Source organism: Ursus americanus, chromosome 4 (genome assembly GCF_024610735.1).
Source record: "Ursus americanus isolate L20-20 chromosome 4, mUrsAme1.1.p, whole genome shotgun sequence".
Taxonomy (NCBI): Eukaryota; Metazoa; Chordata; class Mammalia; order Carnivora; family Ursidae; genus Ursus; species Ursus americanus.
This window is the reverse complement of record NC_142130.1, coordinates 56,413,162-56,437,484: the sequence shown is the minus strand read 5'-3', so window position 1 is coordinate 56,437,484 and position 24,323 is coordinate 56,413,162. Positions and strand designations below refer to the sequence as shown.

The 24,323-nt window shown below is 41.6% G+C and overlaps 2 protein-coding genes across 9 annotated transcripts in view; one reads left to right on the top strand and one right to left on the bottom strand.

Annotated features, from left to right (window-relative positions):
* Nucleotides 1–24,323, top strand: part of CRYBG3 (crystallin beta-gamma domain containing 3) — a 105,835-nt gene that overhangs the window by 79,120 nt on the left and 2,392 nt on the right. For 2 of the 3 annotated variants that reach the window (XM_045785387.2, XM_045785388.2), the window contains exons 17-21: nucleotides 2,899–3,025; nucleotides 15,691–15,830; nucleotides 18,506–18,629; nucleotides 22,899–23,057; nucleotides 24,107–24,266. In XM_045785387.2, the coding sequence (XP_045641343.2) occupies nucleotides 2,899–3,025; nucleotides 15,691–15,830; nucleotides 18,506–18,629; nucleotides 22,899–23,057; nucleotides 24,107–24,266 (710 nt within the window). The remainder of the gene's footprint in view (nucleotides 1–2,898; nucleotides 3,026–15,690; nucleotides 15,831–18,505; nucleotides 18,630–22,898; nucleotides 23,058–24,106; nucleotides 24,267–24,323) is intronic. The other variant, XM_045785389.2, reaches the window with a different exon arrangement.
* The window catches only part of RIOX2 (ribosomal oxygenase 2), a 34,451-nt gene continuing 25,953 nt past the window's right edge, over nucleotides 15,826–24,323 (bottom strand). For 5 of the 6 annotated variants that reach the window (XR_006777397.2, XR_015724226.1, XR_015724227.1 and 2 more), the window contains 2 exons: nucleotides 18,252–18,373; nucleotides 15,826–17,147 (listed from right to left, as the gene is read on the bottom strand). Coding sequence is in view for 1 of the 6 variants with exons in the window: in XM_087861707.1 (XP_087717833.1) it covers nucleotides 18,335–18,373 (39 nt within the window). In the remaining 5 variants the exon portion in view is untranslated. Of the gene's footprint in view, nucleotides 17,148–18,108; nucleotides 18,374–24,323 lie in introns of those variants that run through there. The other variant, XM_087861707.1, reaches the window with a different exon arrangement.

Below are 24,323 nucleotides of genomic sequence, written 5' to 3'. Positions count from 1 at the left end.
TTTGTTTCAAGTATCTGCCTAATAACTCATCAGAATCTCTCTGTCCATTCCTCAAGATGTCTTGGATTCATCAGTTCTCCTTTTCCTCTGAATCAGTTCTTCTACTTGGAAAGCTTCAGTCTCCCGATTAGCTCCACTCCAGTATTCTCTTCCTTCCGTCGTTTACCACAAACCGGTCCTAGCCCAATTATTTGTCCCAAAATCCAGGTTACTATTTTTATTACTCTGCTTTACATCCCCCAGTCATCCCCCAATACCAGCCAGATAGAGTTCAGATGCCTCCTGTCCATCAGTCAAGTCTCATCTGTCCCACCCATTCCCCATTCTGGCCTTACACTGCCTCCCTCTCTTCCCCTGTTCTCACATTTACACCTCTGAGTACTTTCTGCCTTACCCTCTATACCAGGGGTTGGTTGGCAATCCTTTTCTTTCAGGCCAGGTCCTAAGTATTCTTTTTTTTTTTTTTTTAAAGATTTTATTTATTTATTCGACAGAGATAGAGACAGCCAGCGAGAGAGGGAACACAAGCAGGGGGAGTGGGAGAGGAAGAAGCAGGCTCATAGCAGAAGAGCCTGATGTGGGGCTCAATCCCATAACGCCGGGATCAGGCCCTGAGCTGAAGGCAGACACTTAACCGCTGTGCCACCCAGGCGCCCAGGTCCTAAGTATTCTTGGCTTTGTGAGCCTTACAGGCTCTGTCCCAGCTACTCAGCACGGCCATTATGAGCACAAAAGCAGCCGGCTGACAGTACATCAGTGAACGGGCACAACTGTGTTTCAGTGAAACTCTGTTTATGGGCATTGAAATTTGAATCATATAGCATATTCACATATCACAAGCTATTCTTTTAATTTTTTAAGATCATTTAAGCACGTGAAAAGCAGACTTAGCCTGTGATGTGTACAGAAAGTGGCAGTGGGACAGATGGCCCACAGGCTGCTCTCTATGAACAGCTCTAAGTTTCAGGGAAAGCTAGCCAGCAGATGTTATTTGTTTGGCCTACACACTATGTTAAACAAAATATATCAGTGTTTTGGTTTAGAGTGTTTTTCACCTATTTAAAAAAAAATCAGAAGATTTGGAAACTTTGAGAAGCATTCACCTTTGGCAGTAATTAGCTAGTGTTCAGTAAATGGCATATGTGATCCCAAAGTACCATAGGATATATTCCCAGTTTTGTTTTTGTTTTTATTTGTGTTTTTTAACCTGGTACACTACTCACAAACATTACCTGCCTGGCCTTCTATAGGCATGTAAGCTTGTGGCCCCCATTTAATACTAAACCTAGTATATCTTTAAGGAGCAGTCCATCCCCATGCCCTCTGTCAACCTTCCTGATTAGCCCTAATTCCAACAGTCTTTCCCTCCCAGATTTCCTATAACTCTTACTAGTTTGAACTTCTCTGTGCATGTCGTTATTTTTATACTTCCAAAAAGTATATGAAGGTTTGTATAATATTAAAACACATAAAATAGGACACTATAAGTTAGATTATCTGCAACTCTTTAGTGAGAGAGAAATTTATACTGGGCACCTGAAATAATATTTTTGCTAGTATTTGGCTCTGAGTTTCTTCACTAAGATAAAAGAAAATATTTTATAAGACATATTTTCGTTTTCTAATAAAGGGAAGTATTGGAGGTTTTCTGGAGGAAAGTGTTTTTTCCTGACACTGAAATCTAGGACAAATTAGTCATATGTTCACTTTATGTAGGAAATATACATTCTATATATGTATGTATGTGTGTGTGTGTGTGTATTGAACTGCAGTTTAACAAAAGAATACAGGAACCCTGGCAGTTGTTTAAGTACCTGGAGTACTTGGAAGACCTGGATTTAAGCCCAGTTCCACCACTTCCTAGATACATAACCTTAAACAAATTGGATTACTATCTGAAATCAGTTTATCCATCTGTAAAGGAGGGATAATAACAGTACCTACCTCGGAGGATTTTTATAAGGACCAAATAAATGATGCATAAGAAGGGCTTAAGTCCATGCCTGACACATTGAAAACGTGTGATAAAATGCCTAATTACTAGAAGATGTGACAGTAAATTATAATGCTACAGAGCATCTCGGTGGTGTTCCAGAGTTAACCTGGTCTAGCCTGAGTTGTGCTGGTGGTCTTAATGTAGGGCTAGGACTTAGACATACTGGTAATGAAGTACTAACAGCCCGTTCATTTCTCCCTTGGGGTCCTTCTTTTCAAAAGGGCATTTCCTAGCCAAACTTCTGATGAGTGATAGATTGAAGATAATCACTATCAAAGATTCTAATGGGCTTATTTCTTTTTTTAAAAAAATCTCTGTTAGCAGATGTACAGGTGAGAGATTTTATATACTGTTGTGTGATTTTAAGAGTGTAGTTTCTGTGCTCCCCTAGCCTGACAGCAAGCCCATCATTAAATAAGGATACCAGCGATTGTTTTTCCTAAAATAACTTCTAATCTGTTCAAGTACTTAATAATCACTATAATCTGATCCCAGAGTTTTGTACTTGAAGGCACTAAATGAGGCTAATATCGTTAGCCTAAAGCAGATGTCTTGTTTCAAATTTCAGCTCTGTCATTTAGTGGTTGAGGAGACCTTGGGCAAGTCACCTAACCTTTCTAATTCTTAGTTTTGTTGCCTATAAAAATAAGGATGTGTTTTACTTCATAGGATTGACAACACAGTGTAATAATGTAGGTACGTATCTAACCCGTGTCTGGATGCAGATGGTAGGCAGTCAGTAAATGATAGTCGTGGCTGTTTCTTTAGACAGCTGCCGCGTGTGTGCTGCCGGTCAGCACCGTGACTCTGTCCGGCTCCTCCCCCGGTTCCCACAGCGTGATAATGAGCCCGCACTGCCAACTGATGCAATTCGACTGAATGTCTCCCTGCTTGTTTTTAAGCTGGCTCCTGTATTACCAAGAGGACAGTTCTAACAATCAGTGTGTGTTGGAGGAAGGCCTCTATGCTGACCTTACTTCCTGTGGCTGCCCAACATCGAGAGTTAAAGCCCTCAAGCCCATTGGCTATGTAAGTACTTTGCTTGAGTGCATAATTACAAGATTTTTTCTTGTCCAGGTTAATTACCGTGAATGATGTGACGTTGGAAGAAGTGATACATGGGTAAATATAAACATATGAATAATTTATTCACAGACTGTAAAATTGGAATTCACTCATGAAATCCAACAAAAATGTAGATTGGTATTTTTTTTCTTTTTTTTTTTAAGCAAGAATTCAAAACATAGGAACTAGAATAATATATATAGACCTGAGCATAAATCCCAGTTTGATATTTTTAACCATTTTTGGGTGACATTTAGTAAAGTTAACTCCGTTTCCTCATCTGTGAAAAATAATCGTACTTTGTAAGGCCACTGGGATATTGAATGAAACGATAGTTATAAAATGCCCAGCACATGGTGAGCACTCATTAAATATCAGCAGTTAATTAGCTGTAAATGGTGGCTGTAATTGTAGCAGCTGCTTAACAAAAATAATGACCCGATGGTTTTATTATTTCTACTAGATGAGTCACCCGACAATTTGTTACTCAGGTGTACAATGTTGCTCTAAGACACGGGTCTTGATATGGCCACTGGTGGTGATTTCAAGCCTTCGTTTGGGGGAACTAGGGATTTCTTGCCTGGTGTGTGCAGACTTATGGGGGTCACCTTGGAGACCCACATGTATAGTGTAAGTAGTTTCTCCTTTCTATCATATTTACTCAGAATTTGAAATTGGAGCAAAACAGGATCGCCACTTCGCAGCATCAGTTCTGTGTTCCATGTTTATAGGGCCTGTGCAGAGGAAATGATGCAGATCTGGAGTATTTTCAAGATGTCTAATTATGATCATTCCCTTGGAGCATTTGGTCAGAGCTGAGGTTTGCACAGAAATGATTTGAAGCCCTGCATGGTGGTAGGAGTGACTGGGACCTTTCAACCAGAGCTGACTCCAGAGATGGTGATCATACTCAGAAACTTTGATCCCAACCTGAGCAATGTAGTCATATTTCACAAGACATTCCTGGATAGAGTATTCTTGGTATCAGGCTAAGAATAGAGTCTTGGGTGAGGAACAAGAATAGAAACTGTCTGTGGTCTCTCTCAGTGGCCCTTTAGATACTAACTGGGAAAGACTAAGTGGCTACTGATACTTCCTGTCTGTTGGACAAACACCAGTGGGGGGAAAAAAGAAGAATGTGGTCCGGTCAGTCTCTCCAAAGTATTGATAAGACTGAAAAGGGCATTGGAAAGCAGTCCACGTTTCCTGGGAAAGGAATTTTCTTAGCAATTTTTGTGGTCAAACCAGCAGACAGATACTTATTTGGTATGAACTAAAAGCAAAACCTATAGTTCTAAACATGAAAGTTCCATCTTGAAAGGATTTTGCAGGACTTCTATCTAATTCAGCAAGCTAAACCAACTAAATTTCTAGGGAGGGTGTTTTAGAAACAGCCAAAATTAATGAGTATTACTATTTTTCTTTGAAGAAATGCAATTTTACATTCATGAAGTTAAAAGTGAATAATTAAAATTAAGAATGAAAATAGGAAAAAATGTTTTTAAGTTTTACTGTGCAGTTGCACGTCACTTTTTTGGTTCTGTGGAACCCAAGCAGCATAAGTGAAGGTGTCTCTTGAGAAGGACGTGGGAGCTATATATATATATATATATATATATATATATATATATATATGTGTGTGTGTGTGTGTGTGTGTGTGTGTGTATATATTATGTAGGGACAACACATTTATCTTCTTAATGCCTTTACATGGTATGTTTTAAATCTTTGAAAAGTCTTTGTTGAAGATACATTTAGGCAGTAGGTTTGGTTTTGAAATGGAGGGAATGTGAGGTGAGGGTGTGCATCCCAGCAGAGACACCCAGACTGACCATGAAGGGGCCTTAACAGAGGTAGCATTTTCTTGGTGAAGTCAACCATGCCCCCCCCGCCCGCCCGCCAGTGGCCCTGACGCCCTGAGTTGATCAGACCTAGGAGATTGATATGTGAACCAGGTCAGTACAGTCATCTGTAGCAGGTGGATTCTCATGGCTGAACACTTGAGAATTACGTCCTGAGCATTTTTCTCCCTCTCGAGAAGAACAGGGGAAGCTGAATTTATCCTCAAAAGGTTATTTGTTGAGCATAAACTTTAGGTAAAATGAACTTAGGTATCTTGAGATTAGTTTACTCAGTAACATTCCCCACAAAAGAGATTCCTGAGGGTCCCAGCTGCTTGCATTCTCCAAATTCTGTGTTGTCCTTCCCTGGAAAATGCTAGACACACTCTACCTATCCTGCTTCTCTGATTCAGTCACCTCTCCCCTGGGCTTTTTCTCCAGATTTGTTAATGCTACTGTGTAACCCACAGTCCAGTGGGATTCTGGATTAATTCTGGGAAATGTTTCCGTCCAGTCGAGTTGACTTTACATATATATATATATGAGCCAACCGTTTGATTTTGCCTTAATTAGTTACAACTGCAGAATTCTGAGGGTATTGCCTGTAGTTGGCATTTCCAGACATATTGTGCATTACTGTTAGAGTCATAATGGTATAATATTGAGGAGTCTTAAAGACTTCATCTTCATACAAGATCAGTATGTTTTGCAAATGACTGTTTGCTCCAGGCTGATTTCTACTTGTCCAGGCATATGTTACATTCTAGAGGTCCATGGATAATTTGCAGTCATTTTACAGTGAAAGGACCTTGGGAGGATAGTGATAGTTCCGCTTCTCACTACTGTGGCATTGGGAAAATCATGTCATTTATTTATACCTTTGTTAACTCTTCTGTAAAGAGACGGTTAGAACAGGTATTTTCAAATCTTTGACAGCCTTTAGTGCTGTTGCAAATAAGTATCCTGGGTATATTTCTAACTGGACATGAAGAACAATGTATCCAGGATTAGGGCTCCTAGGATCTGAGGGAATAACATAGTACCTTAGCTTTCAATAAGGTTATGTCCTGGAACAGTCCCCAGAGCAGTTGGGTAGGAGCTGGAGGCAAGTGCGGAGCCCACATAAATGCTTCAGGCATTGGCCTCATCATGTGTGGCGTAACCTGCTTTCCTTGCGTTTCCATGTGAGCAGCATTCTGTAGTGTGTCCATGGTGGCCTGGCATGGACATTGGCCTCCTTTGAAGTCATAATCCGATCCTGGCAGCTATCAGCAGGCAAAGCAAAAGAAACGTTGTAACAAGAGGCTGTAGAAAAACTTCAAATGAAATTGTAACTGTGATGACATAAGTGATATTAAGAGGTAGAATAAGAATTGGCAAGGCCGTGCAAGGGTGCTGAGTAAGGGCCACAGCTCTAAATAGCAGAAGACTATCAGTCCAGCCACAGGATGGAAGGAAGCAATGAGTCTATAAAGTGTAGAAGAGTTCGGTTACTATTAAGCTTTTCAGCTGAATCTATACTGAGTTAATAGTATGAACTCTTTTGTACATTTTAAAAATGAAGGCCAGCAAAACCCTACAGAGTAATCATCACACTTCCTAGTGAGATATTTGAACATTTCCCTTTAAATTCAGGCAGAAGACAAAGGTCTCTACTATGACCATTTCTATTCAACAGTAATCTGGAGCCCCAGCCACTTGAATATGATTAAAACCAACAAAACAAAACACAAACACATAAAGAAGAAACAAAATTGTCAAGAGTATGTACAGATAAATTGTCAGAGTTAATATGAAGTTTTAAAAAGTTTCTGGATATAAGGTAAATGCCAATTAAACTACAAGGTGTTTAAGAATCTTAATACAGCGCAAGTAAGTCCTTTATGGGGAAAATTATTTAGAAGATTTTATTGAAGGGCATAAAAGAGGAAGAGATGTAACTTTTTATAGATTGAGAAGATTTAGTATCGTGAAGTTGCGGTCCTCTCCAAATTAATACAATTTCAGGCAAAATGCTTACAGAATCTTTTGTCTTTCTAGGAAGAGTGTCTTTTTACGGTAGGATAGGAAAACATGACAAGCTTATCCTAGATTTGGAAAACACAAGGATCCAAAGTAGCCAAGATAATTTTTAAGAACAACAGGCAGGATCATTTGTCCTCCCAAGTATATATTGCACTTAGAGCAGTAATAATTAAGATGGTAGGGACTGGTGCAAGGAGACAACGGAACAGCGGAGGAGGAGAGCATAGAAACTGACCTACGTGAATAACGTAATTGGAAGGTGGCTGAAACAGCATTACAATGGGGATATCGTGAGCTATTAAACAGTGTTGGGACAGTTGGCTCTTTACACGGAAAAAGACAGAGTTAGAATCTTGCTTTACTCCAAACACAAAAATAAGTTCCAGATGGATTATGGCCATCTAAATGTGAAAAGCAAGCTTTAAAACTTAGAAGAAAATATGGAAACTCAATGATAATGGAGTAGGATGGGTTTAAAACAAAATGTGCAGGTCAATAGGAGAAAGGTAAAAGGCAAGGACGTTCCTTTCCTGTTGCTGCTGTAACAGATTAGCACAGACTTAGTGGCTTAAAACCACACACTGTCTTACCGTTCTAGAGGTCTAAACGGTCTCAGTGTGGTGAAATTAAGATGCTGGCAGGACGGCACTCCTTCTGGAAAATGCTAAGGGGAGAGTCTGTTTCCTTACCTTTTCCAGCTTCTCAAGGTCCTCACCATTCCTTGGCTCATGGCCACTGTCTCTCTTCCAGGTGTATCACCCCCGCTTCTCTGTCCTCTGACCCTGCTGTCTTCCTCTTATGAGGACCCTTGGGATTATATTAGGCCTCTTTGGATGGTCCAGACTAGTATCCCTACCTCAAGATTTTTAATTCTTAAATCACATCTGCAAAGTCCCCTTTACCACATCAGGTAACAACATATTTACAGGTTCCAGGGATTAGGATGTGAACGTTTGGAGTGCGGGGTGGGTGTGGGGGGAATATTAATTATTCAGCCTACCACAGCAAGCCACAGACTGGGAGAATATATTTGCAGCCCTTATAAAACCTGCAAAGGTTTAGTGTACAGAATATAAAAAGAACTCTTTGAAATCAACTGAGGAAAAAGAAAAAGCTATTTCAAAACATAGGCAGTTCCTAGAAGAGAGAAAAATGGCTAAGGATATGCAAAAAATGCTAAACCTCACCTAGTGATCAAGTAAATGCAAAATAAAACAATAATTAGGTAACATTACCTTACTTGAGATACAGACATTTGAATGCCTGACAACACCAAGGTTTGGTTGGGTGGCAAAGAAATGGGATTATTCTTACACAGTTTTTGGAAGGAGTGTCAGTTAATGGGGCAGGGTGGTGACATAAGAATGTTTGTTGCAGCACTGTTGGATGAAAAGTGAGATCCATGTATTACTAAAGGGTGTTATTGTAAGACACATTTCAGTGATATTTAAAAACAAAGGACGCATGGGGCGCCTGGGTAGCGCAGTCGTTAAGCATCTGCCTTCAGCTCAGGGCGTGATCCCAGTGTTCTGGGATCAAGTCCCACATCAGGCTCCTCCGCTGGGAGCCTGCTTCTTCCTCTCCCACTCCCCTGCTGTGTTCCCTCTCTCGCTGGCTGTCTGTCACATAAATAAATAAAAAAATCTTTAAAAAAAAATAAATTAAAAAAAAAAATAAAAACAAAGGATGCATAACCATTAGTAAAGTATAAAAATACGAGCTGGAAGGATTCACATCTTCAGCATAGTGGTTACCTTTACAGAGGAGGAGAGGTTCAAATTCAGCTATACCTGTTATGTTTTATGTATTAATAAAATTCAATACAAATATAAAATTTATTAGTTTTGGGTGTTGGGTATAAGTTATCTATGTATTCTTTTTAGAATGTATCATAACTTTTTTTTTAAAGGGAAAAGAAAAACAATTTGAAACTGATTTTCTTTTTTTTTTTTTTAATGTTTTTTTATTATGTTAGTCACCATATAGTACATCCCTGGTTTTTGATGTAAAGTTCGATGATTCATTAGTTGCGTATAACACCCAGTGCACCATGCAATACGTGCCCTCCTTACTACCCATCACCAGCCTATCCCATTCCCCCACCCCCCTCCCCTCTGAAGCCCTCAGTTTGTTTCTCATAATCCATAGTCTCTCATGTTTCATTCCCCCTTCTGATTACCCCCCCTTTCTTTATCCCTTTCTTCCCCTACTGATCATCCTAGTTCTTATGTTCCATAGATGAGAGAAATCATATGATAATTGTCTTTCTCTGCTTGACTTATTTCACTTAGCATTATCTCCTCCATTGCCGTCCATGTTGCAGCAAATGTTGAGAACTCGTTCTTTCTGATAGCTGAGTGATATTCCATTGTATATATGGACCACAACTTCTTAATCCAGTCATCTGTTGAAGGGCATCTCGGCTCCTTCCACGATTTGGCTATTGTGGACAATGCTGCTATGAACATTGGGGTGCATATGGCCCTTCTCTTTACTACGTCTGTATCTTTGGGGTAAATATCCAGTAGTGTAATGGCTGGGTCATACGAAACTGATTTTCTAAGCCAAATGAAAGCAGTTCTCTGAGGAGGATTTGAGTTCCCTGGTGAAGAGTCTGGTCTAGGAGCCTGGCAGACCCTTGCTTATTAGCTGAGTGGCCCTGCGCGTGTTCCGACTACCCTAAGTCTCAACTTTCTCATCTCATAAAATGTGGGGTTTAAACAAGCTCGTACACGTGCAGCCTTTAGCTCGTGGCAAGCACTCAGTGGCAGAACAGCTCACAGACAATAACCAATATTTGTTATGCAACATCAGGACTACCACGAACTCGGTAGGCTGAAGGAAGTTGTATGTTTTTGTTTGTAACGGGCCAAACTTAAAAGATTCCAGATGAGAGTCTTATGAGAGGTTTATGAGCCTTCTGTTAAATTTGTATCATTTCACATACCTCTTTCCCGGTGCACTGGTATTGCTGTGGGGTGGAGTGGTGTTAGAGGTATGCATTATGGTTATTTTCTTTAATTCTTTTCACTGGTACTTAGTGTTTTAGCCATGGTTCATTTGGAAAAGTTGAGATGAAGCGATGTTGTCGGGCTGTACGGGTATGGCTGTTTTCAGTGGCTGATTGCTGAATATTTTGAAAATGTACGTTATACTTCGAGTCTAACCAATGAATGTAATCCTGAGGAACTGCCAGCATCTTTTCCATAGAGGTGGTGATTTGAAACTCAAAGAACTATACAGTTGCCAAAGTAAAGATCTGTAGGGTTTTCTTTTTTAGTCAAAAATTAGTTAGATTTATCCAATTACATTAAAAATACGTTGATGTAAATGTAGTCCTTCTAGCAGAGTGCTCGCACCAGGATCTCAGAACTTCAAATTCAGATGGCTGACGCACTTTTTAAGCCAAAGGGGAGGTAAGACTAGGGGTCATATATATTCCCCAGCTGAGCAAGTTGGAGTCAGGTGCTCCAGACAAAATCATACATGCCAATCAGAAGTATTCTGCATTAAAATCACTGGTATTTAGAATATGTTAGAGCCGGAGTGTAGGAGTGAGGAACACAGCTGAGGTCCTGCTGTCTAGCTTCAAATGCCCGCTCTTCCGCGGCTGTGTGTCACCTGTGCCTTGATTCTTCATCTGTAAAATGGGGATAAAAATAGCACCCACATCAGTGGGAGTTGTACGGATTAAATAAGTGAATAAATTCACAATCCCCTGATCTGAATGTATTTTGGGATTTGGGATTTTTCCCCTTTTAGACAGTGGTATGGGTCACATACAGTCTTTAAGGAAACACTCCCAAAGGGTTCTAGGTAGCACCTCATGATTAAACTCCTTGCTATCACTGTAGCAAATATATTTATAGCCACACATATTGGAGAAATATTATAAGTAGCCTTCCACTTATTCAGGTCAGGTTTTGTTGCCAATTGAAATAGGAAAAGAAATTGGAGGTTTTAGAGCTTTTTGGGATAAGGAGTTGTGGATATATATTTTTATATATAATGCCTGGCATGCAGAAAGGTGCTATATGTCTTAGTTATTACTAGTATTGTCATTTAAAATGTATTTTAGGTGATGGGATGAGGACGGATGATGTAGGGGTTTTTTTCTTATATATATAAAAGTTCTTTTATACAATTTGTTCAAGTATTCCTTTTCTTTTTTAACTATGTCCTCTTTTTAGAAAATGTGTCTGATCTTTGCCTGGCTTAGACTTGACCCAGCAGGAATGTCCTGTTAGTGCTGACACCTAAGAAGAGCCTTTGGCCCCAAATGGTTGGCTGTCTTCTAAGTTAATACGGACTGAGGCCAAGACATTCATAGAGCTCAGATTGTAGCTAAATTCTGGTGTTTCCTATTGTCTTTGCAAAGTTCAGATTATTCTGTCGTCCGCAGCTTTGAAGACTATTAATAGTTTATATTCCTACTTTCATGTCTAGAAAATGTATCAGAAAAAATATGATTTTAAAATAGTTCTTCAGCATTCTTTATTTCTGACTGATTACCTGTCAGCCCCCCTCCACCATCCCATCCACATTAGCACTTATGTTGACCTTCCTAACCTGTAAGTACATTTATAAATCAAGGGCGTTTATAAATTTAAGTGTATTTATAAACTAAAACCATTTAAATTTAAACAGTTTAAATAGAGAAAGATCAAGTTAAATATATATTAAACCTCTAGAGGGTGGATGCCTTTAAGCTTAGAAATAATAGTCAGATGAAAAGTCTGACAGATCGGACCACATGACGATCCCATTGTTGTTAACGAAGCAGTGGGGTATTTTTTACTGATTTATATATACTCATAAAAAATGCTGTCTCAGTCATTTTCTATAATTTTGTTCTCAGTCTCCTCGCAGCATCATTTTAAAGCCCATTTTCTGTGATCCCCTGCATCAAATTTTACATTGTTTCCTAAAGATAAATTTCTAGACACACAATTGCCAGATCGTCTTTAAATTGGGGAGTGAATTTGACGCAGTTTGAGTAATAATGGCAGTCTTTTAAAAAAAGCCTTTATGGGCATTTTGCAAAAGGAGGAAGAAAAATGTACACAGGTCCTGTTTTTCTTAGAATAATGTTTAGCATTTAAATTACATTCTCATAGTAAGCTTTTAATTTTTTCCTTCTTGGGTTTAAAACAGTTACATTATGCAAGTCTTAAATGCCTTTAATACAGGCATCTGTTCACCCAGTGAACTCTTTACTAGGGAAAATGTTGCTAATGGGTGACTGTGAGCCCTGTGTGGGCTCCTTGCCTGTCTGCCCTTCTTATAGTAACTCAACCAGATGTGTAAAGCGGTAAGCTGAAGTGCATTTTGTTTTTGTTTGTTTGCTTTTAAAGCTTAAGGGTAAAGGTGTTGGAGAAAGTCCAACAATAAAGTCAGGGGCTTATCTGTGAATTTTGATTGTCTACCTTCAGTCACCCGTTCTAGTGGGTAATTCAGAGTCTGCCGTTGGCCACATTTCTGACCTGCTCTTCTGGACTCCTATAGGGACGTTTCCTCTATAAGCTCTTGGGATGCTTCCGATTTTTATTTCGCAGACAGCAGAAGAGGTGCCGAATCTTGCCTGTGGTCACTCAGTGACTAGAGATGAATTTCTATTCCCGACGCAGTTTATGGTGTTTACTGAAGGAAAATCAGTGCTCCTGGGCAGCCTGTTTATGCTTCCCTTATTGTCTTACTGCACACAGTGATTGTTACATTTTTGTCCAGTATCCTCTAATCCCTAAGTCTGTACTTTCCATCACCATAGCACTAGCCACATGTGGTTATTTAATATTTATTTAGAATATTTACATGTAATATTTACTTCCATAAAGTGAACAAATTCAGTCCCTTGGCTACACAAGCCACATGTCACATGATCGGGAGCCACACGTGGAAGAACACAGATCCGCAGCGTTTCCCTCCCTGCAGACAGCTCTGCCGGACAGTGCTTCAGACCTTCCCTCAGCAGCAGGCAACCTTTGCCACGTAACGTAAAGAGAAAATGACTCATATATTTACCCACTTTAAAACTCTGGAAATTTCTTTGGCGTTCTTTTTCTCTTTCCTTGTATTTCATCCTTTCAGAGTGCTCTTTCCCCTCATGGACTGATTCCGGTCAGAGGTTCTGAACTGATGGGGAACAGTGGATTGGACCGCTCGCTTCGTCCCTAGAACCATCGCTCTTGTCTTGCAGTAGTCAGCTTCTTTCCGTCCCACCCTGCTGTCACACTGGCAGGCGCCACTAGCCCACTTGCCTCCTTCTCTTCCCCAAGGTTCTCTGAAAAACAGCCCGTGGACCCAGGCTACAATTCTTACAACCTGGATTCCACCCGCCCCTCCTCCGCGCCATTCAGAGTTCTCTTGCGGATTTCCAGCTGCCTCCTGATCGCCCCCCGCGGCAGCCTCGTCACAGCCGCCCCCTTCCCCACCTTGGCGAGAGTGTTTGACACTGTGGACAACTCTTCCTTATCCTTTCCTTTCCCCTCGACTTCTGTGGTCTTTTCTCTTTGGGCTCCCCTCCCCTAGCGTACTCCCGACCCCTCACAGTTGTGGCCTCCTCCGTTTCCCCGCCTGACTGGCTCCTGTTTCCCAGATGCGGGGGTTCCCACGCTTACCACGCCTACACTGGGTCTGTTCCCCCGACTCCACATCAAGCAGTCCGGTGTTTGGTGGACACTCGGTTCAGATTATCCTGTGTCTACCTCAGCATTAAAACATTCAGTCCTAAATAGAAGTTCTTGGCTTTGGGGCACGTTTTGCTTCCAGATTTCCCCATATATAATATACCACCATGCCTCCAGCCACATCTTTTCACGTTTTGTTCTGTATTTACTCATTCCCTGTGTTTGCCTTGTCTATCTGTTTCATCACCGTGATAGTTTTCTGGCCATCCCTTATTCACCTGTGCTAACCTTCCACCACCCTTCCCCCCACACACATACACCTTAGGTCTGGCTCTCTTTTCCTTTGGACTAGAGGATTTTTGCCATATACTTCCATTTATTTCCATTCTTTTTTCTTCACTCATGTTGTCTGATTTCTTGAAGTCCGTTTAAAGAAAAACACAAAAAACACACATATGCATGCAAAATGTGCATAATAATCACCAATTTAAATTTCTGAATAAATGTTTTTATGATTCAAAAATCAGAAAGTACAAAAGGCATGTAGTCAAAAATGTTGCTCTCACTGTGTTTTTTATCTTCTCAGATCCTATCCTCCTGACGGGTAGTCACGGAGTAGTTTCATGGGCTTTATTTATTTTTTTATAAAATTGTGTGTATACATGCGCATGTGTGTAAGTTCTCCCTTCTTTTCTACAAAGTGGAAGCATAAGAAGTACGTTCTTCCACACTGCTCTTCACCGTGTATTGGCCTCTAAAGAGTATATTCTGGAGATCTTTCATAAAGAACTCCTCATTCTTTTTTGCAGCCGTATTTCTCTGTGAATGTACCGTAACTTATTTAGCTAGTCTCCTTCTGATGGACATTTAAGTCCTTTCCCATCCTTCGTTACTCTAAACACTGCTGCAAAGAATAATGCTTTCATAATTCATTTTGCTCTCAGTTGTTTATTTCCTGTTCTTTGAACATCCACAGTCCCTACTGCTAGTGCTCTGCTTCTTATGTACCACTTACAGACACTTTAGCCCATTCCTAGGCCCCTTTCCAAAAGTCCCAAAGACTCCCCGTTGGCAGTAAATCTGTCTGTGCCCCGTCAGTGGCAGGGGGAAGCAGACAATTCAATACCCCATAGCAAACAGTGGGGGCAGCTGACACTGTTTTCTGACGGACTTGATTCTGGCCAAATGGGTCTGCTTGTCATTCCGTTAACATGTTCCAGGCATTTCTGTCTCCCTTCCTTTGTACAGAGTGCCTTCCCTCCATTCTCTCTGGGTCTGTCCAAACCCATTGCCTCCTTGAAGACTGAGCTCACATACCGCAACATCCACATCCATGAAACTTGCCCAATTCCTGCTCCCTCCCTTGTGCTGAAAAGAAGCGAGTCTTCTAGATTCTGAGTACTCTCACAGGGCATATCCTTTTCTACCCTGGATTCCATTTCCATGTCTGTGCACTTGTCCTAATTTAGTTACTAATGCCCCGAACACAAGGAATGGTGCCTTGCTTTGTCCTCTCATCCCTGAAAAATCTTCTAGCATGGGGTCTTGCAGATACCAAAGAATGAAAAAGAGCAAAAGTGATTCTGTTCTTTGACACAAGGGGTTGGGGAATACTAACTTCTATTGTAGAAATCACTCCTGTCCCTGTGCATTCTGGCTTTTTGTTGCTGTTAAATTTTAAAAATAACTTTTTCTTCCTCGTAGGAATGTTTTTAAGAGCTTAGAGTCATCACATGTTGCATTCTCAGTGACTGCGCCTGTGGCTTTCTGGGGGAACGAGGGTGCCATTCCATCCCACGCTTATTCGGTTGCCAGCGGAAAGCACTGGCAGGACCACGATGTCCATATCCCAGCACAGCCGGACCTTAATTGGAACCAAGTGTCCATTTTCATTATGAGATTAAGATTGCTATTCTGGAACTTCAGTTTTAACTTACAAAAAAAGCGAACAAAATTTATGAATAGATTTTAATCTCACCGGTGCAAGTTTTGACTCTAATGTCGTCAGAGGGTAGAGCAGTAAACTGTATATGTTCGAGGGTACGGTGGATCCAGAGTGTACCCAGTGATTCTGACAGGAGGTCACTGAAGTGGGGTCACCATGCATGGTGATGCTTTTGTTTTTTTGTGCTCTTAGGTTTTTGAAGAACCCTCCATTAGCCTCTTTGCTCTGGAGCACTGTGAGGGAAGAGAGTTACATCTAGAAGAGGCTGTGAACTCTGTTCTGAACAAGGACCTGCACTTCTACACCCAGTCCGTCTGGGTAAAAAGTGGACTGTAAGTATGGGACAGGGGCTTGGCCTTGTTCAGTCACTGTTTTAGGGGAGTTGCACGGTGGCTTTTTCTTTCCCCACTGCTGCTGTTGTGTGATCTGAAGACACTGTTACTCCTGAACTCTCTCAATGAATAATAGTTGTTTCTGTTTCACTAAGGTAAGACCGTGGACCACGTCCAGTAGGTAGTGGCATGCCGTGGTCTGGGACAGAAGGGCTGCCGTGCCTTCGGAGCATACGTCTTAGAGTAGGTGGACCAGATGACCTTAATCAGTTGAGCCCACTTCCCTTGCGGGAGATACCGAATGAAATCAGTAACTTCTTTGGTTGACAACATTGCCTGCCCAAGACAACTGACTGTTCGTAGGACTGATAGTGTTCTGTTGTCCTTTGATTTGACATCTTGTTTGCTCTAGAGCTCTTGCTCCCGGTACTTATTTTCATGCCGACGATCCTGGCGGACCTAGCCCTCCCACCAGCGTTGCTGGTCATGTAGGTTGTTGGGGTGGATCCGGGGTGTGTGGGGCCTGCACTTACACAGTTTGGGAGACTACTTTACAAAAAGATATGAACAATTATGGATATATACATTAGGTATGAACTTGAATATTAATTTAGAACAAAAATGGTAAGAGGCCTGCCAGCGAGGGGCCCTGAGGTTAGGGCTCGAAGGCCTCCTGGGAGATCTGCCTCTCAGGGCATTTCTAGAGCGCGGGCACGGAAGCCTTCCCTCCTCCTGTACTGTTGCTGTTTTGGTACCAAAAGTCAACTAAAAGAACACACATAGCTCTCGATGATTAATGTAAAGATGATTGTTTTTATTTCTTATGATTTTTAAATTGTGTGATAATCAACTCTGCTTGTGTGAATATCTGGGGTTAACATAAGAGAGAGCCAAGAATATAAATTGATTTGAAAAATAAGTCAACTATTTTAATAAATGGCTTTTGAATTATTCACATGTATAGCAATTTAATTTTTCTTCTTTAGAGCATTTGACATTGGTGTTTCTTAAACATAAATTGACTTACTCTCTCTAAGCATAATAATTCTCATACCATATACCAGTATATTATTTACCACTTAACTAAGTCTTTTAGAATTGAGATCGACATGTGGTACAGGACTTTCACGGCATTTTTATGCTTTTCTTTATATTCTTATGTGATAATTACAGACTTACTGATAATTACTGACTCACCTGTTGTAATTTCTTACCAGCTCATTTCAGTCTTTTGTAGAAAACTGGTACTGTTTTACCTTGACATTATTTCTTATCTTCAGCATGTTATTCACCTATACTCTCCCCGGCCTGGATTCTCTGTAAGAGAATGGGAACACAGAGTAAGGAATAGGGAAGGCTGTCAAAAGATTTTCTTAGGCTACAGATGGCTCAGAATATGACTTAATGCACAGCCAGCTACCCTCAGTGACAAGTTTTGTTTTGTTTAATCCCCATATTATCCCACATCTCTGATTTGTGATTATAATGAGGGTCAAGCTTTAATGCTTTTCGGCTGTGGAATTCATTGAGATTAATATAGAGAGAGGTGTAGTTTATTAAAGTGTTGCCTAGGTCTTATAGCTGAAATTTCCCTGCCTGTTGTCTACACAGCTGGAGAGGTAGGTAAGCATCTCCACGGTAACGCTGTCCTAACCCGGCACCAGTCTGCTGGCTCAGATTTGTGTAGGCAGGAAGGGGTAGAGGGAAGGCCATCTGTCCTCTCATCCATCCATGAGAAACCAGGCCAAGCCTCATCTTGATTGTGGGGAGCAGGGTACTCTGTCTGAACCAAGCAAGGTAGCTACCCTGGCTTCCACACATCCGCTCTGAAAGCACTGTTTGTGGTGACCCGGAGTCCTGAGAATTTCACATCCTCTTGGCAATCCCAGCTTATTCCCCTGCAGCTTGATAACCACCTAATCAGGGCTCGGCAAACTTTCTCTGTAAAGGTCCAGATGGTGTTTTCGGTTTGTTGGCCATCCTGTGTCCGTCACAACTATTCAGGGCGCCATTGCGGAGTGAACGCAGCTGGTGCCGGGGGTAAAGGAATGGATGCGGCGCCGGGCGGCTAGACAGGCTTCAGACTCGCCTCAGGGCCCTGTGCGCAGGGACATGCTCTGACTTGGCCCGAGTCGAAGGCCCCAAGGCTATGGAGAAGGATTTGCGAAAGAGCCTGGGCCTTGAAGCAAGACGGGATTTCTGTGGATAATTTGAGGCTGTCCATGGTGGCCTTGGAGAAACGATAGGAGGAGGTCACTGGAGCCACCTAGAGAGGCCCTAAAATGCCTGGGAGGATGAGCCCAGGAGTGGGAGCGTGAACTCGTGTGGTGTAACTGGAAACAGTGAGAGGTTATGGTCTGTCTGCGAAGGTTAAACTGTTATGAAAAAAGACAGCATTATCAAAGAAACAGAATTTTAGACCTGGCGGGAACCTTGTTTTAGCAGGTTAGAAACCGGAATCCTAATGGGAATGCAAATCTTCTGAGCCCCAGTACAGTGGACTTTCACCTAGCTCTTCCTGCCATTTCGTTACACTTCTTTTCCTTAAAAAAAAAAAAAAAAAAAAAAAATCAATAAACATAAAAATGTTAAAGAATGAACCTTGTATAAAAGAAGGCAATTTTGATAAGGTTTTGCTTTTTAAGTACCCTATTTTCCCCCTTGCTCTTATATAGGTGGATAGCTTATGAAGGATCCAATTTCTTAGGAAGACAAATCTTCCTTGAGCCTAATGAGATCCCCAATTGGACAGTATTCAGTGGATGGAAAACAATTGGTTCCCTCCGTCCTATGAAGCAGGTAAGGAGAAAAAAGAACGGTAAGATCCAAAATAGCTTAATTTTCTAGTATAAATGTCATGAACCATAGCCTCTGAAATATGGACCATTTAGTTTGACATTTATGTTACAGGGGGCTCCAATTAGAATGAGGAATCTTAGAGACACTAACCAATTCATTAAGTTGTATCTAAGGTCGATGTTGGATTTTAGCTTTGAGTCCAAAGTCTTATTGACCTCTGACTTTTCATGGAAAAATGAGTATCATAAGCTCTGTGGAAAGCAAAGAAAACAATGAACTCCGTCTGCCCTAGTTCTACTTTCTAAGTATTTGGGTTTTTTCCTCTACTTACATAAGACTCAGGATAGATCTTGGTCTTCATTACCCACTTACTACTTGTTGGTCTTCTGTTCAAAAGCTCCCCGTACCCTTTTGGGATACGATCTGATCTCATCGATGTGCCTGTGTGCTCTGACCCCCTTGCTTCTTCCAGCCTCTTCTCTCACTGGTGGTATCCTCAATCAAATGGGGCCATGACACAGTCACCAGCGTGCAAAGCGCTTTCCTACTCAGGCTCTTAACACAGGCTGTGCCCTCTGTCTGGAAGTTTCTTCCCTCATTCTTTGCCTGGCTAATTCTACTCATCCCTCTAATTTAAGTGTTCGATCTTCCAGGATGCCTCTTTCACCCTCTCTCCCAGTCTAAATTAGATCCTAAAAGACCTGGTTATTTTCCTACAAAGTCGCTGCATGAGGTGTGTAACCATGCAGTTGTGGTTGGACTGGGCACGTTCTCGCTCTGCTGTGAGCCCCGGGAAGGCGGGGGCTGTGCACATTTTGCTTATAGCTCTACCCCTAGTATCTAGCACAACATCCGGCACATTGTAAGAATTCAGGGACTGTTTCTTTAATGAAGGAACGAATGTATAAATGGATTGAATGGATGTTTGATATGAGGCTAAGAACTGTGGAAGATTTAAGGGATAGACATGGTCTCTGCCTTATCGGAGCTTACATGTTTATTGGGTAAAACAAGTCCAACTCAAATTGGTACCACAAAATGCAAAACAGTGTATAACCATCAAAAGGCCACAGGCAATGCCTGGTTTACAGAAGGGAAGTGTGAGCATGTACGGAGTAGTGGAAGGTGTCACAGAAGGTGAGAAACCCAAGCCTGGCTGTCGGGCGCAATGGTCTGTGGAATGCCATTTAAATTCTCATTAAAAGCATTTCTCACTTGATTTCACCACCAGCCCTTTAAGGTAGGAGTTGTTATTCCCATTTTCCAGGGGAAAACCTGGGTCAGAGAGGTAAAAGCAAATCGGCGAAAGTCATCCAAGTGTCAGAACCAGGATTTGAACCCAGATTTATTTTCTAAAATTTGTGTTGAGCAACCACACTCTACTTTCCTCTAAAATGAGATCAGTATTTACGGAGCGGCCCCATATATTCCAGGCCCTGAGCTGCGGGTAGCAGAGTGGACGTAAGAGCTAAGGCTCTGAGGTTCAGGTTGGACCTGTTAAGTGTTAAATAAATAGTAGCCAATAAGGAATTACCCTGATTGGTCTTGCCGCCCTTTTCTCACACACACACACACACACACACACACACACACACACACACACACACACACACTTGTACACCATGTTCATGCCCACCGCTCTTTGGTTCTGTTGGTTCAAACCCTAGCTCTGCCCCTTGTGAGCAGTGTGACTCTGGGTGAGTCACTTTACCTCCTGGCACCTCAGATTTCCCTGGTGAAACAGGGATCGCATTGCTTACGTCTCAGTATTGCTGTGAGGATTAAATAAGAAAAATGTATAGAAAGTCTGACACAACATCTGGCTTATATTATTACTATGGTAACACATTTATTTTGAAAGTTCGTTACTCAGAGTGTCCCTTGGGAGAACCAGAGGTGCTCTTCTGAGGGTACTAAGCTTTAGCTGGCTTTCCTGGCAGAGTTCATAGCACAGGATTTCATGACCTTCACGTATTGCTTATTCCTCACTCCTGTCACATGGGATGATGGGTAATCCCACTGAAAAGCCATGGAAAAAGCAAGGCAGAAGTGGGAATTCAGGTCAGCTTTTACCTACTATATAATAATGCCGTTAGGAACTTCAGAAGCCAAGCTGGACGCTGAGAATATTTCCCCCACTTCTGAAAAGTGGTTGCTTGCTGGGGAAGGATGTCTCTGTGATTGTTCAGGGTCAGGATAGCTACAACAACAGCTTCTAATATTACATAAGTTTTTTGACAATTAACATTGTTATTCTGCATTGTGCTGTAGAAACTATCTGATTCCTACTCTGGCTTAACATTTTATTTTAAAATAATATTTTTATAGATTATTTTGCCTTTGTTTATTTACACCACAGCTTTAAAACCCAGCAAAGGAATTCTGTGTTCCTAAAACAGTATTATGGGTCATTTCCTTTTTGGTAAGGCTACTAGTACTGCTGTAGTTCATATTCTTGTTTGGAAATTCAGTAATAATTAAAATGCGATCCTCTTTGAGTTTGGGAATTAGGAAGTCACTAAGGCACTTATAATGCATACCAGTATTTTAAAGTATAATTACAGAAGAGTCAGACTACAAGTGTGTAATAAGGGTAATTAGTACTTTACTTCAGTTAATTGATTAAAACTGTGATGTTTGGTCCTAACATAATTGAAACTCTGTCCTCTGTGAAGGTCACACCCGTTTTCTTCTACATTCAAGGTAAGGAAACTAATAAAGATGTACTGAAGCCTCAAGAAATTAATAATTGCAGTGGGAGACTTACAGAATTATATAGACTTACTATCAGTCACAGATATTTAAGTACATTACTGTTGCATTATGAATGTGGAAGTAGTGCTTTGAAACATTTAAAACATTTTGCCTAGTAGAGGTCTTTTTTATCTGCTTTAAATTACCAGATAAACATTTGTCCCAAAATGATTTCCTTAGAAAAGCCAGACATGGCAACAGCGTACCAAAATTCAGCTGGCTTCCTGTTGATCTAAGTTTCAAAGTAGTAGAATATGGGGGGCTTACCACGATGCATTGTTGCACTTACCTAGCACTGACATTTCTCAGCGTGACAGTGCTTCCGTAGTAAATCGTTTATTGTAGTTATTTAGCAAAGTTCTGATTGGGATGCCAACATATGACCCGGGGTGGGGATGCTGAATGTCCTGTATTTTATTTCATGACGACTGGAAGCTTAAGGCTGAAAGAATGGTTTCTGGGGAGTTTCCATCCTATGCGGTGTCCTTTCATTGTTGGACTTTAATTCACACTGCCACCTTCAGACTTGGTCTCCTCCCTACATGTCTGAGGGTAACTAGTATATTTCAGCAGACCTTACTTAGAGCGTCCTGGTTAAGAGGAATGGTTTTGTTGCAGGCTGACCCGGCTTCTCCACATCTGTGTTAACTTGGTAAAAGTCAGGTCATGATTGGCCTTACTTAAAGGGTTCTTCTGGTTATTAACTTAGATAATACAGTGGCCCAGAAAGCATTTAGCACACTGCTTAACATACACTATGCTCTCAATAAATATTAACTATTATCATTAGAGGCTCAATAAATATTAACTATTATTCTTAGAGGCAAGTCTCGATTTAATATTTTATTTGTAAACTTTGGGTATGTATTTCAAGCCCAGGGGTAAAGTTCTTTGTTACCCAAGTTTTGAATACCTCCGTAGCGATTACACATACGCAGTCTCTTCCCTTGAATTAGTGTAGAGGTCTACAAAGCATAAATGTAGACCGACGTTACCGCAGCTGCTCAGGCCCTCGGCTTAGCGTGGGGTTTCAAGACCTCCCAGAGCAGGCATGTGGCACTTAGCCATAGCTCAAACAGCGTGTGTGAGGACTGCAGCGTTTGCTGGGTGGTTGTGAGAGCCTGGTGGGTGTGCTGTATCTTGCCGTCCTGCTCGTCCCCTTCTTCCCCCAGCACAGCTAGGACACAGTGCTTCCTGAATGAAACTCCGCAAGTCCAGAACGCCGCACCACCCCTTGCCACATGGCATTCCAGTAGATGAAACTATTCCCTCTTCCCCTTCCAAAAGGGCATTTTTCAGAAAAGTATAATAGAGATTATTGTACAACGTAACCTCTGTGCTCAGTGGCCTAAGGTCTGTCAATAGAAAAGCAGTAAAGCACACATACTGGCTAAAGGGAGGAAGAGTGAAACAGGCTAGATCCCCTCACCCCTTGCCTCGAAGCCTGCCTTCTCTGCAACTGATTTCCAGGTTCACAGGTCCTTCTCCTGAATGGCTGTTTCTCCCCTGTGCTAGCCTGCAGTGTACATCAGAATAAAGAACCGGGCCCAGGATGAGTACCTGACAGTCACTGGCAACGTTGCTGACACAAGGGCCACATCCGTGTGCGTTTCTCCCTACAGCGGGAAGACTACCCAGATCTGGCACTACTGTCGGGGACTCTTTAAATCCAAGGTGAGCAGACCCTCCACGGACACCGTGCCCCACCTTTTGGCCTTTTTTTTTTCTTTTGGAAGCCAGAATCTTGCCAAATCAAACGGCATTATAAAATAATGCAGCTTCCTAGAAACAGTTTGTTGCATGATTATATAAATACTGCCATGTATATTACTAAAGCTTTTAAGTGAAATGGACTCAGAGAATGTTTTCATCTAGAAAATTACATTTCTATTTGAAAGTAAAAACTAAGCTTATCACATGGTATGACTTGCCTAAATGATGTTTAAAATCCAGTGACAGACAACTCACTGGATCCAGCTAGACATTGTGCTCTTGTGACACATTCCTTACTCTGCGGCCCAGATAAAATCCGCTGTCTTTGTGATTCTAAACATCTTGAAACTTTCAAAGTTCCCAGTGAAGTAGTAGTACAGGAAGTTGTTATTGGAGAAAGCTTGGAAAATAAAGCTTCCATTTCTTTGTGACGCCTCCATTACAATGATGTTCTGGGGACTAGAACACCAGTTCTATTATGTCACCAATGGATTATCCACTTTTTTCTCATCAACAAAAATGAAAAGCACTTTAATTATTGTTTGGCTCTCTGGCACATCACCCGATACTTTTATAAGAAAACCAAGCTCAGGGGCGCCTGGGTGGCTCAGTCAGTTAAGCATCCGACTTTTGATTTCTGCTCAGGTCTTGATTGCAGGGTCCTGAGTTCAAGCCCCAGTGGGTGTGGAGCCTGCTTTAAAAAAAAAAACAAAAACAAAACCAAGGTCCACCTGATAGATTTATGCTAACAGAGACTGAACGTTTCACTGTAATTCAGCAAACCTTCATTGACCATCTGTTAGACGCAGGTGTCCTTTAACAGACAGACCTCTGCTTCAGTGGGTCTGGTCTGTACCATCTCCTCCCCGCAGCCCTAAACACAACCGAGCAGTTGGTGAAATTGTAACTATGCTCTATAGTCTTCTCGTTTAGATCAGAGTCATGTAAAGGGACCCAGTTCACTTGATTGGAGCTAACACAGTACTGCCAATCTGCTTCCTAACCTGTAGGCCAGTGACACGTGCCTTGATGTGATTGGAGGCCGGGACACCCCCGGGGCTAAGGTGGCTCTGTGGACTGAACACGGACAGTTCCGGCAGAAGTGGAGGCTGAACAGAAACGGAACCATCAGCTCCTATCTCAGTGATCAGCTTGTCCTAGATGTTAAAGGTGGGCCTTTGAAGAAACCCAACGTTTTGTGTCCCTGGATAGAATTTTAAATTCCAA